This window comes from Chanos chanos, chromosome 4 (assembly GCF_902362185.1).
Source record: "Chanos chanos chromosome 4, fChaCha1.1, whole genome shotgun sequence".
Taxonomy (NCBI): domain Eukaryota; kingdom Metazoa; phylum Chordata; class Actinopteri; order Gonorynchiformes; family Chanidae; genus Chanos; species Chanos chanos.
The window spans coordinates 16,469,734-16,489,243 of NC_044498.1; the positions used below are offsets into that span (position 1 = coordinate 16,469,734).

General features: G+C 42.5%; 1 protein-coding gene across 1 annotated transcript; it reads left to right on the forward strand.

Annotated features, from left to right (window-relative positions):
- The first annotated feature begins 2,076 nt into the window (after positions 1 to 2,076).
- On the forward strand, positions 2,077 to 16,143 carry clocka (clock circadian regulator a). Its single transcript, XM_030770840.1, has 20 exons — positions 2,077 to 2,096; positions 7,395 to 7,454; positions 7,911 to 8,059; positions 8,375 to 8,466; positions 8,660 to 8,749; positions 8,952 to 9,072; positions 9,938 to 10,051; positions 10,423 to 10,541; positions 10,857 to 10,939; positions 11,472 to 11,578; positions 11,884 to 12,031; positions 12,240 to 12,315; positions 12,548 to 12,692; positions 12,953 to 13,053; positions 13,341 to 13,424; positions 13,840 to 13,998; positions 14,352 to 14,591; positions 14,778 to 14,959; positions 15,194 to 15,467; positions 15,817 to 16,143. The coding sequence occupies exons 1-20, from the start codon at positions 2,077 to 2,079 to the stop codon at positions 16,141 to 16,143; spliced, it is 2,691 nt and encodes an 896-aa protein (XP_030626700.1).
- Positions 16,144 to 19,510: the final 3,367 nt, after the last annotated feature.

Sequence of the window (19,510 nt, forward strand, 5' to 3'; positions counted from 1 at the left end):
TCTAACTTTTCTGAGACAGGGATATTTTTTGAGAATTTGCTCCAGTTGGCTATGTTTGACCCATGCCCTTCTTCCCCTTTTTTTCCCTTTTTTTTTGTTATTTTCTGCTCTGTTGCAGTTGCAGAGTTTGTGTCAGAGTGGCTTGGAGAATAAAGTGTAAAAACAGAAGAGTTCTCATATCCAAAAACCTGGTGTAAGACAAAAAAAAAAATATGATGTTCAGCTTTACTGAAATGTCCCTCTGCGTCTTTGTTTTTTTTTCTTCTTTTTTTTCTTTCTCTTACTTCCTTGAAAATTTGGTTGTTTTGTCCTTCATTTGTTATTCTCTTGTGAAAGACAGACATTTGTTTCCCTTTTCTCTTACTGCTGTTGTGCCCCCTGCGTTCTCATTCATTTTAATTGGTGGAGTACGTGGTTCCGCAGACACGGAAGATAAGATCTCAGTGGTAAAAATGTAAGTCTAATATAAATCGCCGGCATCTGTTCAGGGCTAAAATACCTCAATATATTTCTATCAATTAAAGACCCTTATGCTCCTCAGTCTCATTAAGCCTTTATTTTTACTGTATTGGTGAGGGATCCTCTGTAAATCCTGAGGGTACAGTTTCTCCATTTGGTTTTAATTAAACTCAAATTACACACTCTCTGGGGAATTAGAGATGTGGTATGTCTTTTTTTGTGTTTTTATTTTCCCCTGGGTGATCCACTGCAGTTTGTTTACTCTGGGAAGCAGTGGCTCAGGATTGTGGCACTCCCTCAAGGTCAGCTAAAGGTCACAGAGAGGTCATCAGTTCAAAAGAAGGCGGGGGGTGGGGGTGGGGGGGTTATAATGCCCATCCTCCTGCAGGAAGCCAGCTCATTCAGCCAAGGCATATATGTTGTAAACATTTTCTTGTTCATATTTGCAACGGGTTGCAGAAAGTTTTTTTTTTTTTTTTTTGCCCCTCTTTTTTTTTGCCCCACTCTCAGAATATGTGAAGGAACCTGTGTGATTACCCTTACATAAAGATACCATCTGCATGGTGTGGAATGCATGTCTTTGCTTTGGTAGTCATGTATGTATTTGAGTATGGTGTCCAAATCTGGTACAGTGCACTGCAGTCTTGATACATCTGTATATTCAGACCTGTTATTGAGGAAGGTGTGTGTGTGTGTGTGTGTGAGTGACTGGAAAGGACTCATCTCAGATGGTATATATTTCTCAGTATATGGGAAATATACTGAGAACATGCGGTAAGTGTGTGTTATCTCGTCTTCTATCAGGGTAAGACTAGTCCGCTCTTTGTGCTCCATGGTTTTGCAGGCAGCTGTGAACACCAGTCTACTTTAGTGTGTGGATGCTCTAGGCAAGCTCCAGGTTCTCTGCACATGACCAGTCAGATGTCACATTGGTGTGTGTTTCATGCTCCGAAAAAGCTTTACAGGATATGGAGACACATTTTTTATGTCTCTTTTTTATCATTATTCTATATTCATCCATCCCATAGGCCCAGCATTTGCATAGCTTCGTTTGGTTAGTATAAAGTGTGAAAGAACTCATGAATAATTCATGGTCTTTATGCAGCGAGTCTAAATCTTTTTTTTTTCTCTCTTATGTGTGCAGGATTTTGGAGCTGCTGACATGTGGTACCTTCACTCTGGAGCCCGACGGAAAGCACATAGACGAGACAGGGACCCTATACTGGCCTTTGACCTCTGACTTGCAGATCCTGTCCAAGATCCCTCTGGAGAGAGACTAACTTGCCCACTCTCTCTCACAGACACTCTCTCACACACACACACACACACACACACACACACACCCTCCACTCCCCTGGTGTCTTTGCATTTCACCCAGCAGGCTGCTTTGACCTTCTTCCTGCTGAAAGGTCCTGACCTTTGGTCCGATTAGGACTACAGGTGAGAACACAATAAGAATTAGAACGCAATAAGGATCAGATAACGTTACAACACCAGATGAGCTGAAGTGAATTAGAATTGATGTTTCACCCTTCTTTGTTTTAGGTTAATGTCCAAATGTCTGCCTCACGCTTAAAGGTCCTCTCTCTTACACTGCGACCCTAAACAGGCTACAAAATGACCTCCAGCATAGACCGGTGAGTCCACCCCTTTCCCACGGTTTCCTCTGATGGACCTGCTAGATATATCAGTGTGCAAGTTACTTTCACTGTGTCTGTAAATACTAGGGGTGTAACGGTACATGCATTTGTACCGTACTGTTCAGTATAGGACGTTCGGGTCGGTGCACCTTGTGATCCGAGTATATGTAGTGTAGCTTTAACCATGCACGTCACATGCATAACTTTTTTTTTTCCTCTGATGTTCAGTTGACTGAAATGTTTGCGGATAAAAGTGATACTTGACAAGATACAGTGTGCCCTCTCTTGTTCACATCTGTGTGTGGAACTAAAATTAAAAACTCGGTTACCTCTCCGATTCCATAACGGAGCCATAAATCACCGACGTACACACTGAACCGTGACACTGCATACCGTTGCACCCCTAGTGAATACTTTATGATCCTAGGCCACACTTTGTGCTGGAGTAGACAGTAATACTGCTTTACTAAAGTAAAACATACATGTTACTAAGACTTGACCCTTTCAATCAGTAAACATTAGGATTAGCTTATATCACAATGTTTGTGTCTATGCGTGTGTGTTCATATCGTATATGGACTACGTCTGACTATATTGATAAAATACCTCAGAACATTATCTGTTCAGCTCTGTAATCTTGCCGCCGGTTACAGCTCTTCTACACCACCCAACTGTACACATTAAACCAGAATTGCCGTGGCTACATCTCAGGCCAACGCCCTTTGAACGAGAAAGGATGAGCCTTTTTTCAATGTGCCTATAGCTAGTATCAGCTGTGCCAAGCTCACCTTCACCATATTTCCAGGGCAGTAATGAGCATGTATTGTGGATCAGGTGCATGACACTAACTTGTTATGGGTGGGTCTTACTGAACTGTCTTTATTTTAATGGGACAAGGCAGTTGAGTGACAGTTGGCTGAGTCATCACGTGTCTCCTGTGTAGAATCTCCATGGCTAATCCATGGATAAGGGCTCTGAACAGAGATCAGCAGCGCCGTTTTCCATTTTGTTCCGCTAGGGTTTGTTCTGCTGAAAGACCTAAACGTGTCTGCTCATGCCGACAGCTCCGCGGAGGCTCTGAGATAAATCTGGTCGAGTGAACAGATTTTCTTTTTTTAATTGTTTGTGTGTTTTGTTCCGGCTTGTTAGTGTCATTTTTGTGTTTTTCTTTGAAACCACTTGCTTTTCTATTATTTCAGTGATAAGAAAAGAGAAGAAAGCAGAGTGTGAAAGAAATAAAAAGAGTAAATTAGTGATGAGTGAGAAACATAGACCAGGCATTGTTTTTGCCTAGTCTATGTTTTATGGTCTATGTTGCCTTTTGAGCGGATAATTCAGAGAAAGAGAGGGACTCAGTAAGAGAAGTGTTGGCACTGGTCTTTACCAAAGGCAGTGTAAGAATGAGTGGGGAAATTACACTCTGTGAATGATCCTTCTCATCTCAAACTAAAACCAACAATATTATGATACCAGTGAATGAAGCCCATTAGTGGAAAACCGACTCAGGCTAATTGTGCTAAATTATATTGACTCTCATTGGACATTTTGTGTTGTTTTCATTAAGCAGGAAGGTAGGTGGGTTGTTGTTGGTCTGATATCTTGATGGGCTTGTTTGTGTGTGTTTGTTTAACCTTGTCTGAGCATGACTGGTTGCACATTGTGATACTGATGAAAGCTATTAGTGACAGGACCGGTTTGTCCTGCCTGGATCTAATAAACCTCGCCAAAAATGCTGAAGGCCTCTGCAAAAATAAACCACAGTCGAATTTACCGCTAAATACCCGTGCCAAAGTGAACCACAAGGTCGATATTACCATTAATCCTCTACCACTATGGACACAACGGTTAACATTACAATTAAAAACCTATGCGGTCTAACAGACTATAAAACTATCAAACTGTCAACACTACTTCTAAAGCCACTGGCAGTAGTGAGTGACACAACAGTTTTTGCCAATGGAAACCAAATGGCCTGAGAAATGTAGTCTTTTTGTACTGTCGACATAACCGCCGAACCCTCTGGCACTGTGTGAACGGCAGAGGAGCAGCGGCTGTATTCGTGTTGATGTCTCAGGTACGCTACCCTTGTGGGAATACTTGCTCAGTATATCGAATCTAACCGCCAAAGCCTCTTGTGCTCCCCTTTTGTACAGGATGGTCAACACAATCACCAGCCACACCCTGACTAGATGTGCGTTCAACATGTTTAAGTGGTTCCTTTGTTTTCAGGAATGTATACATGTACACGTCTGCATAGTAAGTGAACAAGCGTTGAGAATGGCCATGATCCCAGTATTCTATCGAGGGAAATTTTTTTTTAGTTCAGTTCAGTTTACATGTTTGCATTAAGAGTAACTGTCAGTTCACTGTCAGTTCACTTTATGCATTTGCATAAAGTTCATGTGTCTCCCTAGAGCTAAGTTTACTGAAGGAAGTCCTTCGTCAGATCAACATTTATCCGTTTTTTTTAAAAATGTCCTGTGTGTGGTTACACGTTTGTTGTGCTGTAGGGGCCAGGGAAGTTTGCCTCACGTGATTTATTGTTGTGTTGTTGACACACTGGACTCTGTAGGAAGAGGGAGTATGAGCACGCTCTTTTCCTTTACTGCTATCATTTCTTTCCCTCTTTCTCTCATTCAGCCTTGGAGCAGCACAAACACCATTAGAGTTAATGATTAGCCTGCGTTGGCCCCTGCACTTCCCCTTGGCTTTGTGGAGCAGTATGTTTTGATACACACACTCACACATGGGTACGAAACCATAACACAGGTATAATGTGTTTGTGTCGTTAGAAGCGTTTATGAATGAAAATTAATTGTTAATTAAAGAGACTTTTGTTATTTTGCCACACTCAAAGCTATCTATTCTAAATCAAGACATTTTATAAGGAGGGGGGCACCTGACCACAGTGCAGTGTATGGTATGCTTTTAAATAATGAAATGAGATTGTGTTCTGAAAATAGCGCACATTGTCTTACAGCAGAAATATTGTGTAGTGTTTACTATTTGTGTCTGTTAGGCAAGCAGGGCTGTTTTGTAGATGTAGACATGTATTTGTTAAAATAAATAGGTCCAAATTAGGCATTAAAGCAAATGTTGAAGGAGTACACAAATACCCCTGGAACAATAAACAGATGTGCATGCGCTCACAAATACACCCACCCACACACACACACACGCACACACATACACACACAGTTTTGTGGTTACACTGGAACATGCCCTTGAACAGAGCAGATGCTGTGACGCACCCTAAAGCGATTAATGACGCGTTCACCAAATGTGTACATGCATGCAAAATCACTGACACACATATAAACGCATTCATAAGACCATCTATTTGATACAAATCCGCCGGTAAGTGTCCCTTTAAGACATTTGCACGGTTGAACGTGCTAAAACAAAGAAAGCCGTGCTCAGAGTTAAGAGGAACACAAACAGACTCTAAGGCTCAGAAAAGATTTGCAGACATACAAATCCTCCTGGCCATGCAATGTCGGTGATGTACAATGGCGATGCACAATTTTCGGATCACTTGCCCTCTCTCTCTCTGTCTCTCTTTCCTTTTCTGAGATATCTGGGAGTGATTAATTGATGAGGGGCAGAGGAAGTGAGCTGTGGAGTACCTGTCTTTCTATTAAGCTCTTCCTTAAACACAGTCACGCTCTAAATGCTTTGCATTATATATATCATATCATCCTTAGTCATATTTATTGCCTCTACATGGCAGTCTTATCACTAACGTATGAGTTGATAGATATTTTACACTCTGGGTGTGCTTCTTGTATTTTGTCAACACAATAACACCTATTTCTCTGATGATGAGTATACATAAACTTAGTCACATACTTGTCATACTTCAGTGCGCACAGGATGTTGGATGGGTTCAGATTTAATCATGCTTTGCGGCTGCTTTTTTTTCGTTGGTTGAACCCCAGTTTAATAACCAAATATTGTTTGGCTGGTAGCTTCTGTATTTTTTTTTCTTCATGTTTTATTTCTTAAATTTACAGTCACTTATTTCTGTTCCGACCATACAGTCTTGTGAGAGCTTCTGTGCTTTCGCACATACATACACGCACGCGCACGCGCACACGCACACGCACACGCACACGCACACGCACACACTTACACATACACATACACACACACACACACACACAAACACTTAGACGTCTCTTGTAAGAGCAGATGGACTGATTTCAGTGCGGAAATATAAATATCGTGCTTTGGTTCCGGCCAAATCCAGTGACGTCAGTAGACCCTTCTCTGCATTCATAAACGCTAATAGATATTTATGCGGTGGGCCCATTAAATATATTACTACTGCTTCTTTTCATTCACTGAATGCAATGACTTCATCACTGTAGCCTCTCTGTGTTTGTGTGTACTAAAACACACATTCCTCCTTTGATACTGACTTTGAAAAAGACTCACTTTTTTCATAAAAGTGCTTTGTAGGAGGCCCTTGTAGACATATCATGCATACTCACTCTCTCTCTCTCTCTCTCTCTCTCTCTCTCTCTCTCTCTCTCTCTCTCGCACACACACACACACAGACACACAAATAGTGATTTAGCGAGATGCCAAGGTTTCTAAAGGCTGGCTGGTCTCCAGTGTCTGGCATCTCTCACTGTTTGTAACCGTATGACTTAAAGCCACTCTCTGCGCATTGGACAACAAAAGGATGAGACACTCTTCCCAAAGCTGACCACGGCCAGAGCGCTGACATCAGAAGGAGGGGGGTGCTAAGCATGCGTTGACCCTCCCTGCATCGCCTGAATAATTCTGACTACTCTCTGTTCCCTGGTAGCAGCTGAGTCAGAGAACACATGGCTGCGTCTAAATATAGGTGAAAAATCATTGCGCCCCCAGAAGTAGGGCTATGACAGTGCAGCGCATCGCCCCTCCCCCCGCTCAACCCCCCCCCCCCCCCCCCCCCCCCCCAAGTGCATTTGCCACTGACCTAAAATCTCCCTTGAAAGTCAAAAATGGTTTTGTTGCATGACTGTAGATTAAGATCCTTTGCCAGAGGGTTGGCCTGGGAAATGTTTATGTCTGTCAGGGTTGAGTCGTCTTTTGTGTGTCTTAAGAACACAGTTCCACTTGCTGTGGTTGGTCTGACATGTGAGGACAATGAACTAAAGCTTTAAATAATAAATGCCCCACAAACACGTATTCTCTCCAACCGCAGTTGGATTGTAAAACAGATTTTAATTGGCCTTTGGCCACAGAGCGGCGGGCTGGGATTGGCCTTACTGGTTTAACAGGTTTTGTTATTGGTTTATTTTTCAGGAATGACAGTAGTATTTTTGATGGGTTAATGGAAGAAGATGAGAAGGACAAAGCAAAAAGGTGAGGTCATCATACAATATAGTTTTTAGACCTGAAAGTAGGCCAATAGCAAGCTTCTCCACTGTAAAACTTTACAACTCAAGGATGATTGAGGGTGAAATCAGAGAGAACTTGTCCTTTAAGCCTGATCCAGTGATGGTTAGCAACATGAGTTACTTATTTATGAAAAGTTGGTTGTGACAGATTTCGACACATGCCCTGCTTGTTGCTCTTAACTGCAGCTCTGTTAAAGTTGAAAAACTGCCAATGATACCTCTAAGCTTTTTTAAACAGATTCAGCAAATTCCAAAAGCCTGTACTATACTTCTCAGACCTCTGATACCTACAGTGTAGGCTTTGTTGAAATTCTTTATTTAAGCAGTAATTATGTAATTTTATAAGCAGTAATTTAATGTTTGTAGTATTTTTTGTGTTTTGTCTGATGTGTATTTGTATCTGTATCTTTTCGATGCACAGAGTTTCAAGGAACAAGTCAGAGAAGAAGAGGAGAGACCAGTTCAATGTGCTCATCAAGGAACTGGGAACCATGTTGCCAGGCAACACCCGCAAGATGGACAAGTCCACCATCCTACAGAAAAGCATTGACTTTCTGCGCAAGCACAAAGGTAATTAAGAGTCCCTCCTTAAAATTACCAGTCACCAGCCCCTATGTTCCTCACAGTGGACCAATCAGTGTCTCTCCCAGCAAAACCGAGTAAGTGATAGATGGGAAGTATAGTGTTCTGTTTGTGACTAGCGTGTGCATCTGTCGGTGTCATTTGAGGACAATGGTAATCTTGGATTGGAAACATACTCATTTTGTGACTGAGAAGAGTGAGTCCTGCTCTCTTTCTTATTAAGTCTATCCTCTTTGTTTTCTCTCTCTCTCTCTCGCTCTCTCTCTCTCTCTTTCTCTCTCTCTCTCTCTCTCTCTCTCTCAGAAATTGCTGCACAGTCGGAGTCAAGTGAGATTCGTCAGGACTGGAAGCCTCCATTCCTCAGTAACGAGGAGTTTACGCAGCTTATGTTGGAGGTGAGACCATGGTTCATACACAACTATACACTTGGAATGTTCAGTGTAACATATGCTCACAGTTACTGAATAGGAAAGAGCTGCCTTCCCCTTTGTTGTCTGTGTGTGTGTGTCCGCGCATGCATGTGTGTGTGCTATAATGCCTCTTTTTTTTTTGAATGCCTGTTAATGGTCTCCTGTATTTTTCTTCCAGGCATTAGATGGCTTTTTTCTGGCCATTATGACAGATGGCAATATCATCTATGTCTCAGAGAGTGTTACATCCTTACTGGAGCATCTACCTGTGAGTATGAGCACTGCATGAATTAGCCTGTCAGATATGGAGAAAGAAAGAGAAAGAAAGGCTAAGAAGTTGTCACTGGAATTGATTAGCACCTTTTTTCTAGTAGTGGAGCATTGCATGTTCCTGCATGTACACTGTTGTGTACAGCTGTTGCATGTCCTTTCTATACATGTTGAGTAAGCTCCCTGTCTGTGTGTTTCAGTCGGATCTGGTGGACCAGAATCTGTTGAACTTCCTGCCTCTGGGGGAACACTCTGAGGTGTATAAAGCTCTTTCCACGCACATATTGGAGGGAGAGACCCTCACTCCAGAGTACCTAAAGAGTAAGACCGCCTCCTCCTCTCTTCTGTTTGTGAAATACAGTCAGCCCCCCACATTCGCGGGGGTTAGGGGCACAGGACCCCTGTGAAGGTGGAAAAAACGCAAATATCTGTAGACACCCCCCCCCCCCCCAACCTTAACCATTAATACTGTAGCCTAAATTTATGGTAGTAAACGATAAAATAGGTTAATAACATATATTTTACACATTTAGGACTTACTACACTTTTTTTAGTTTTCTTTATGTTGCACACTTGAATAAAAACATGTCTGAAACAAGTGCTATGTTGATATGTTTTCTTTGTTTGTTCCGTAACACCATAAAAATACACATCCCTCCCTATTTCTTCTACCCAAACTCTCTACTATACCGACAAGAACCTCATTACATTAGTCACTAACTCCTCTTCTCTTAAAGGTATGACAGCAAATTATGTCCCAATCAACAGAATGAATAATAATGAAAAAAAAAGTCTACAGCATCCCTAGGGGACACACACAAAAAGTACAGTTATGGGGGGTGTACCACATTTTCTAGTCTACGCGCGTCGTCTGCAATTTTCCGCTTTACGCCGCAAAACCCCCCAAAAAATTCCCATTTAATTGTTGATGGCAAACTTTCGAATGATCGAATCCACGAAAGCCAAACCCGCAAATGTTGAGGTCCGACTGTACGTTCCATTTACATCCCTCGTTAAATATGTCTTTTCTGTCTCTGTTTATCACACGCTCTTCTTCCTCTTTTTTCTGTGTTCTGCTTTTGTCTCACTAGTTTCACCTTGTCTCACCCCATTTCTTGAAAATAGCAAAGTGGAAAAGCTCTTAAATGCTTTAGTGGTTTATTGTGTTCATGTGTTTTATTTTTAGCAAAAAACCAGCTAGAGTTCTGTTGCCACATGCTCCGGGGTACAATCGACCCTAAAGAACCACCCGTCTACGAATACGTCAAGTTCATCGGTAACTTCAAGTCCCTCAATAATGGTGAGTTTCACTGATGTTTTTCACAGTGTGCCTAAGCCGTTGTCATCTATGATTCATTAAAGTCTTTTTTCTTTTTTTCTTTTCACAAATCCTCAGTTACTTGCTGCGCATGATAAGGATTCATTTGATTTGCATGAAATATTTTGGTTTAAGTATGGGCTTGATGTAGCTAACACACAAAGAATCCATTTGGTCTTTAGAACAAATTTGTTTAATGACAGCAGTAATGAGTACATGTCTCCTGTGTCGTTTCAGTAACTTTACTTGCCCTGTGCTGCCCAGTGTTGCCACCTAGTGGTTAGTTAGGAGCAAAGACTGTCTGTCTTCCTCCATACATACTGTAGACACTCTCTCTCTCTCTCTCCCCACAGTGCCTAACTCAACGCGAAACGGCTTTGAAGGGGTGATCCAGCGATCGCTGAGGCCTGCTTTTGAGGACAGAGTGTGTTTCATAGCGACTGTGAGGTTAGCCAAACCGCAGTTTATCAAGGTAGGTTGAGTTAAATATATTGCTTAGTTATTACGCTGCTCTTCTACGCATTTTTCATCCTTGCCTTTTAACAGGTGTTGGGTGTGTCCAGCAAGAGACTGTCAGTTTCTATCAGTCTAAGCATTCCTTGAAAGAGCGTAGTTGTTTTTAACCAATGTGCATGCTCATACAAAGGCCAGGGTGTGAGAAAAGACTGTTTTGCATTATGTCATCCATCACTGTCTGGACTGTGAAGAACTGCTCTTTGTGTGTGCGTTTTTGTGTATGTGTGTGTGTGTGTCTCTAAATAGTAATTGTTGTTTTTTACCGTTACAGGAGATGTGTACTGTGGAGGAGCCCAATGAGGAGTTCACCTCAAGACATAGTTTAGAATGGAAGTTTCTCTTCCTGGACCACAGGTACGGTTTGTCAGTGGACCACTGAACGCTGACCTCATGGCTGTCCTGAGAGGGACAGAACTGAGACCATTAGGTTTTTGTCATAACTGCATCCTTTAATTCAGTGCAAATATGTTCAGCCCCATAATCTAAGATAGATAAACATTTCTTCATTTTAGTAGAAATGTAATTGTAGCATAAACATATCATTACAAAGTACAATTTGATTTGTGATGAAGGAAGCTAAGTAATTCAAGCCAAAATCAACTCTATGATTATTAAGCTTGGGAACACATTTCTCTTAAAAGAGGAGCTGCCCAAAAGTATTATTGTTGTTGTTGTCATTGTTGTTGATGCCATCCAACTGAAACAGCACATGTAGGACAATGAAAAGAGGACCAAGTATCTGTTGGGAACACCCTTGTTCTGCAAAAGTCATTCTAACTAATGCTAATCACATTCAAATGGTGGAGGCTGGGCATCCAAATACCATCAGTGTTTCTGAGAACTGATCATTGTTAAGCTGTTTGCAAATTTGTGTTGTGTTCTCCAGGGCTCCTCCGATTATAGGTTACCTACCGTTTGAGGTTCTGGGCACGTCTGGGTATGATTACTACCATGTGGATGACCTGGAGACTCTGGCCAAGTGCCACGAACACTGTGAGTCACTGCTGCTCTACTCTGTGTGGGTGTGCATATGTGCGCTTCTGTGCATGTCCATGTGCATTTTCCAAAGAATGAATCACTATGATGGCCAAACACGTGCTATTAATACTGTATGAATAATAATACCTTTTTTTTTTTCAGCTCTGAGTTGAGTAAAATTCAAGAATGTTTTCTAATAGAATATGAGCCCCACCACAAGATCTTTGATATTAGAATTGGCTTGTTGTTGTGAATCTTGTGAATATCTGTCCTTTGTTTTATGAGCCAAGTCACATAACACGCTCTCTCCGTGTCTCTAGTGATGCAGTACGGGAAGGGGAAATCGTGCTACTATCGTTTCCTCACCAAAGGTCAGCAGTGGATCTGGCTCCAGACTCACTACTATATCACGTACCACCAGTGGAACTCCAGACCTGAGTTCATCGTCTGTACTCACACTGTGGTCAGGTAAGCATTCCACCTCCCTACACACACATGTGCACACACCACACACACACCCCACACCCCCCCCCCACACACACACACACACACACACACATACATGCTCTTCATGCTCTCCCAGATCTATACTTATACAGATTGTTTTCTGCATGATTGTCCTCCTATTAATAGCTACATCTTATCTCTTTTTTTTCCCCATCCTTCTCTTCTGTAGCTATGCTGAGGTGAGGGCGGAGCAGCGCAGAGAGCTCGGCATTGAGGAATCTCCTCCTGAGATCTCAGCTGACAAGGTGAGACAATACTGTGATGTCTGTGAGACATAGCTGAGTGACTAGGAAGACTGCACATTTGTTGCATGTAATTATATTAACAGAATGTCGTATTTATATAGTAAATGTGAAAGTATACATATAACAAATAGACCGAGGTGCTGTTCTACCAAAATAATTGCTTTCTGCCTATTTCTCCCCTCTCCATCTTTTTTCATTCTTTCTATCACTACTGCTCTCCGTTTTTCAGCAGTCTCAAGACTCAGGTTCTGAATCTCAGTTGAACACCTCCAGCCTGAAGGAGGCGCTGGAGCGTTTCAACCACAGCCGAACGCCCTCCGCCTCGTCACGGAGCTCCCGCAAGTCCTCCTCCCACACTGCCGTCTCTGACCCCACCTGTACGTAACGCCTCCGTTATATCACCATGTACAGATAAAGCTATTCAGGTCTGGAGTCCTCTTCCCAAAGCCTGTAATAATGCCTGGCTCTCTCATTTCTGGGACATTGCTGTGTAAATTGGCACTCTCACCCTTTTGGGCTTGAAAAAACAAATTTGCTCAGTATAATCTAGTTTTGCTGTCGGCATTGATGAAGGAAGAAAAAAAGATCATTGTGTTGAAACAAAATGTCCTTAGTGAGCGAATGTTTGTCTCCTCAGCCACTCAGACAAAGCTGCAGACAGACCGCAGCACGCCCCCACGCCAGTCTGTGTCCGCCATGGAGATTACATCACAGCGCAGGTCCTCCATCAGTAGCCAGGTAAGTGCCCGACATCATATCAATGACTGGGATCAGACATGGAACTGTTGTGACTTGTACACACTTAATTAACTGGGTGCAGTCAACTCATAATGATATCATAAGTGTCAAAGAAGACTTTTGTTCAAGGCACAATTCACTATACAAGTAGTGACAAAAAGCAAACTGTACTATTTGCAGAAATAACTGTCTGGTCATTGTGGATGTGTAGATATAAGACAGTCATTGTGTTTTGTGTGGGTTGGTGGTGTGAGAAGTTCATTTGACTTTTCTGTGTCTTTTTGCAGTCAATGAGTTCTCAAAATACAGGACAAACCAGCTCCATGATCTCCCAGGCACCACAGCAACAGCAACTTCAACCCAGTGTTCAGGTAATACACTCAACACTCCTCTATCCCTAATTTCATTTCATATCCTCAGATACCATGTCACACTTCTACCATTTTACCTGATCAGCTTTTAAATGAACTCAAAAATGAACTAAATGTGCTTTAATGCTATCTTAATGTGTTAGTATACATGGCAGAAGTCTGAGCTTACATTTCATTATGTCATTTAACTAAGAACTTCTGTTCTGTGTGCTGGTAACTTCTAAATTACTCACAGCTCATAATGTTGTCAGTTTAGCCAAACACCACCATGCTGTAGGCAATGCTGTGTCAACTCCTTGAGGCTATGCTAACTGAGACCATGGAGAGCTTGTCTTGTGACTATGGTGTGACTTTAACCGTTTTGAACCCTTATGGGACCTGTTGGTTTTGTGAGCGTAGCATTAACTGTTTGTAGCCTATGCTGCAGTTCTCCACACAACTGGACGCCATGCAACACCTGAAGGAGCAGCTGGAGCAACGTACGCGTATGATTGAGGCCAACATCCAAAGGCAGCAGGAGGAGCTGCGACAAATTCAAGAGGAGTTGCAAAGGGTGCAAGGACAAAGCTTACAGGTATGGGTACTGGCCCAGTGCCTTAAGGACAGAGAAGCAATGAGTCAGAGAATTAGTGAAACTCACCTGTCAAACCATCCATTATTGTACACACAGGGTTTTATCTAAGTTACTCCTACTGTTGCTAAATTTAGCTGAAACCCAGTTGTGGTTAGTATCTTGAAGAACTTGTTGCCAACCCGTGTAGCTTTGTCACTGTGGGTGTAACAGAAGGGTTGTCAGCGTTACTCACTGTTTGTTGTGTGTTCTTTATTTGACTGTTAAATGATACACGTCATGGCTTCATTCTGTTTGTCTATGCTTGTCCCTGAGGGTTTGCTTTCTGGTTCACTGGGTTCCTCTCTTACGTGCAGATGTTCCTACAGCCTGGCGGAGGTGCTTTGAACCTGGGCTCGGTGCAGTTAACGCCAGGGACTACCGTTCAACCAGGAAACACTCTCACCATGCCAGGCCAGGTGGTTCCTGCAGGCAACCTGCCTAGCGGCTTGGCATCCACACACACGGCCACACAGCATTCAGTCCAGCAGCAACCCCAGCAAGCTCCACCCCAACAACAAAGCCTCCTACGAGAGCAGAGCACCGCCCTTACGCAGGTTAGACGCCACCTAGACAAACTTAACTGAGGGCTCACAAACAAACACCGATTTTAAACCTACCGCAAACATTGTTGATGTTCCACAACTACCATACCCAATGGATGACGTTTTGGTGGGACCTTAACTCACCTGTTTTTCTTTAATATAACGTCATTCCTTCTTTCTCCTCTTCTTCTCTTGCAGTCTCAGAGGTCGTCTCACACGTTGCAGTCCCCTCAGGGAGCCCTGCCCGCCTCTCTGTATAACACCATGATGATCTCGCAGCCCACCCAGGCTAACGTGGTACAGATCTCCACCAGCCTGAGTCAGAACACAAGCCCCAGCGGAGCCGCTGTCGCCACCTTCTCCCAAGACCGTCAGATACGGTACACACACCTGCAGCACCGCTACACACTCTCCAGACACTGTTGTCATTCACCAATGGGAGGCCGTTGAGATAGTCATCTCCCCCCACGCAATTTTCCTCGAAGCCTCAGTTGTTTGTTTGGTTTACTTATCAATATATCTCCTTTGTTTTTCATTCTTTTGTGCTTTCATTTAAGCCATATCTATTTCAGTAACTCTGCCTTCATCGTTCATTTCTCTCTTCCTCTTTCCAGGTTTCCAGCAGCTCCTCAGTTACTGACTAAACTGGTCACCGGTCAGATGGCGTGTGGGGCAGTTATGGTTCCCACAACCATGTTTATGGGGCAGGTGGTGACTGCATTTGCCCCTCAGCAGGGTCAGGCACAGACCATAAGCATTACACAACAGCAGCCAGCACAGACGCAGGAGCAGCAGGCGCAGACGCAGTCGCAGGCGGCTGCAGCAGCAGCACAACAGCAGGGTCAGGCACAGGCACAACTTGCCCAGCAGCAGACGCAGTTCCTACAGGTGACCAGTAGAGGTCTAGACTGTCATTTGCTTAATGTCTCTGATGTATGTTTGTCATTAAGAACAGTAGTTCATTCAGATTTGCCTTTAGAGGCATTGTTCCTTGCTAAGTGGATGTTTTTTATGGTATCTGTGACGAGTCCGTCTGTCAGTACTTGGCCAAACATATTATTGCTTGATGAACATCAGTTATTCCTTATCCTATAAGGAATAACTTTGTCCTTTATCTGTCACCTGTGCCTGTGTGCCCATATTTGCCATTTGTCTTTTGCCTTTGTTTCAACTGATTTGTTGTTGTTGTTGAAGTTGCATGACTGTACGCCCACACTTACCATTCTCCCTCCTCCAGGCCCCTAGGCTCCTCCATGGTAACCAGTCAACCCAGTTGATCCTGCAGGCAGCGTTCCCACTGCAGCAGCAGGGCACCTTTGCTGCAACGCAACAGCCAACCCAACAACAACTTCAACAGCAGCAGCAGGTGCAACAGCTCCAACAGCAGCACCAGCAGCAGCAACAACAGCTTCAGCATCAGCACCAACAGCAGCAGCAACAGCTTCAACAACAACAGATCCAGCAACAGCAGCAGCTCCAACAGCAGCAACACCAACAGCAACAGCAGCTGGCCTCCCATAGGCCAGACAGCCTGTCAGACCGCTCCAGCGCACCACCCCAGTAAGCCAGCGATGGCCAATCAAACAGCAAGGACCAAACCAAATCACTAATGCGCGGAGGGGGGAGGGTTGGTCTGAAGAGTTAGGCTATATTCGAAATGGCAGTATTTGTACTGTATCTCTTCTCTTGGGACACCTCCCCTGCTGCGTATGCTGGGTGGGTTGACGGGCAAAACATAGAGGGGGAGCGGTAGGGTTGTGTATAACAACCCCTACTCCTTTTCCTACTCCCTGGCTGCTTGCACTGAACTCTGGGAAGAGCCCAGAACATGGATCATTGAGTCGTTAGCCAGCTAGTGGGCAAATGAATGACAGTTCCTGTCCTTAGGTAATGTTCAGACCTTGCCACGAGCTACCATTGTGGCAAACTCCCAGGAGGTGGCCCTCACCTTGGTAACAGGAGAGATGGGTTGCCTCTCTCCTCCTCTTATTCTCCTTTCCCCTTGTCTTGTGTGCTCAGTGTGTGCTGTCGTCACCCCTCACACATTTAATTTATGCAGAACGTTCTAGTCCTTGTGCTAGAGCTGTTGATCCAGACTTCAAAGAAGTCCTCCAGGACAAACGGCGCCTTGTTTGTTTGTTTCTCTCTCTCTCTCTCTCTCTCTAGCGCTCTCTCTTTCTCTTTCTCTCTCTTTCTCTCTCTCTCTCTTTTTCCCTCCTCTTCATGTTTTTCATGTCAAAGAAATTATGGGTCAGAAAATATTTTTAAGAATGTCATGTGGATTCAACTTTTATTGTACAGTACACCTGTAAAATAAATTGTAAATATATGGACAAAAGGAAAGAGAAACTAATATTTTATATGATGCATGAGATGAAAAGCGTAGTCTGTTATTTGTAGCTTTGAATATACTTTTTTTCTAGTATTCAAAGAAAAAAAGAGAGCTTAACACGCTTAATGGCTGATATCTTCACGGATGTCTTTTTCCCGTGGGGGTTTGTGTGTATGTGTGTGTACGGTGTGTGTGTGTGTGTGTGTGTGTGTGTGTGTGGGTATGCGGCAGATACGAGAATGTGTGCTGTGCGTATGCGCGCCTGCAAAGCAGGCAACGCTGGTACTGCAGCTCCTGTCACAGTTTGCTCAAATATCACCTTCACTAAAAAAAAAAAAAAAAGAAAGAGTTTAAAAATAAGTTTAACAAACACGTATGAGTAATCCTGAAAGGTAGAAAGATTGAAGGATTTTTTTTTTTTAATACTGTGTCATAAAGGAACAGAAATCTCAAAAGGTAGCTTTATGCATATTCAGCCATTTTACATTTAGAGTTTGTAAATATCTAAACATCCTGGCTTCATATTCGAATAGAAAATACTGTGTATATGGCAAATATCAAAGTGAGGCTTTTAAAGCTGTGTGTGTGTGTATGTAGTCTTTTGCAACCTTTCTATAATTCTGCAGTGTGTGTGTTACAATTACTCATAAGCTTCACGAGGTCAGAACCGGTCTGAGAAAGATCAGTTTGGGTTTGGGCTGTGTTTGGGTCTCATGACATGTTTTTTTTTGTTTTTGTTTTTTTTGCTTATGTGCACTTATTGCATCCACTTGCAGCATTATGGAGAGGTCAAAAGGAAACACATAATGTTTAGGTTGATTTGAGCAGGTAAGAACTTGCATAGTGCCAAGCCATACTGTCTCTTATTTTTTTTTTTCTTGAGAAAATATAATAGAAGATTTAATGTTGTTAGATGTGACGTTCAGAAGAACTATTTAACACATTTGGTTTTCAGACCTTAAGTCTTACCAAAATAAAAACCTCACTAATATACCTAGAATTCAGCACATCCCCGTGCATTTGCACAACTTTTGTGATACATTATACATGTATCTCATCTCTTTAATTTTGTAAATGTTGATTTAATGTTTGAACTGAAAAAATTCATGGAAAATGACAAGCGGTTTATGGTTCACAAACCGAATATTGAATTGAATGAATTTCAAGCAGCAGGGAGTCATTGTTCGGAATACTACATCTAGATTGAATTGTCAGTACCTCTTGCGCCTTTGGTGTGCTGCAGAAGAGGTGCCTGGAGAGAGTAGTAGAAATGTGGAGATTCATTAGTTTATGTAGAATAGATGCTTTTAATGGCCTCAACAGCTGTAGGACAGTAGAGTATTGTAAGTTCTCTACCTACGCTGCAGCACCTCCTAATTCACCCTGCTGGAAGCACTGTCTATAGGAGGAGACCTAAATGTGGCATCTTGACCTAGTGAGGTCATTAAACATGAACATAAAGCACTTAAAGAACAGAAAGCAAGAAAGGCAAAGGGTTAAACCAATGGTCTCTGATCACATACGCTTTCTTGTAACTCTTTAGCGATGGCCTTTAATTTAAAGTGCAGCCTTTGGAGCGTCTGTGTGGCTTGGTCTTTGTTAATCCTCGTTCGCATAGACCTGTAACACATTTGAATTTTCCCAAGACACTTTGCAATTTCAAACCATTTTATTTTTTACCAGTTCAGACGTTTATCCTTCTCACTCAAAACTCTTGTCTTGATGTATTGTGAGAATAGCTTAAGCTGACTAAAGGTTTTGTCCCCTTGTAGGGGAAGTTTTGGTTCAGCACCTATTTACTTCCAAAGAAAACCAGAAGCTTCGATAGTTTTGGCACCTTCTTCTTCTTCTTCTTTTTTTTTAAAGCTACTCCATTATAACATGTTGCATCTCTCCAACTGGGTTGTGAGGTCCTCTGATATGGCACTAGGTTTTCACATGTTCTTGGTTGCCATAGCAACAGTTGCACAAAGCAATCTTGGGTTGCTCTGTGGGTTATTGATCAGTCACATTCTGTGTTTTCTGTTCTCAGAATGGGTTTTCAGGACTTTATTTCTAATGGAAACAGTATGTCTCCTCTTAGCTGCTTTACTTTAAACAGAACTCAGTAGAACAGCACTTTAGCAGTCATGAATGTTGGGTCAGGATGAAGTCTTGTGTATGAGGTGGGAAAATGTCTTTTACATTGTAGTTTGTTCTTCCACTATGTTATTTTCTGCCATTTTAAAAGGCAGGACAATCAATGCTTTTAGTGTTAGTAGGAGGAACTCTTCACAGAAAACTTTTTTTTTTTAATCATCCTGGACACTTTGATTTAATTATTGAGAGCACTTACGTGATGTTATCACGACAGCCAATCGTTATTTATTCAGTGATTGTAAGGCACATTTTCCAAAATGGACAAACAAAATATTTTTCTTTAACCCATTGAAAACAATGAAACACTTTTTTTTTTTCCAGGTTGGCAATGGTAGACACAGGTTGTATTACCTCACGTGTAATTCATATCAAAAACCTCTTGATCTACAGCACAGAGCAGGTCAGAATGTTTGGTCTTCTCAGGACTTTTAAAGGTTCAGTTACCACGTGTGCTGGACCA

Excerpts from the sequence above, each read along its gene's own strand:
- clocka (XM_030770840.1), top strand. The coding sequence starts at position 2,077 with ATGACCTCCAGCATAGACCG. Across the intron at positions 13,054-13,340 it reads GGTCCTCCATCAGTAGCCAG|TCAATGAGTTCTCAAAATAC; the intron begins GTAAGTGCCCGA and ends GTCTTTTTGCAG. Across the intron at positions 13,425-13,839 it reads AACTTCAACCCAGTGTTCAG|CCTATGCTGCAGTTCTCCAC; the intron begins GTAATACACTCA and ends AACTGTTTGTAG.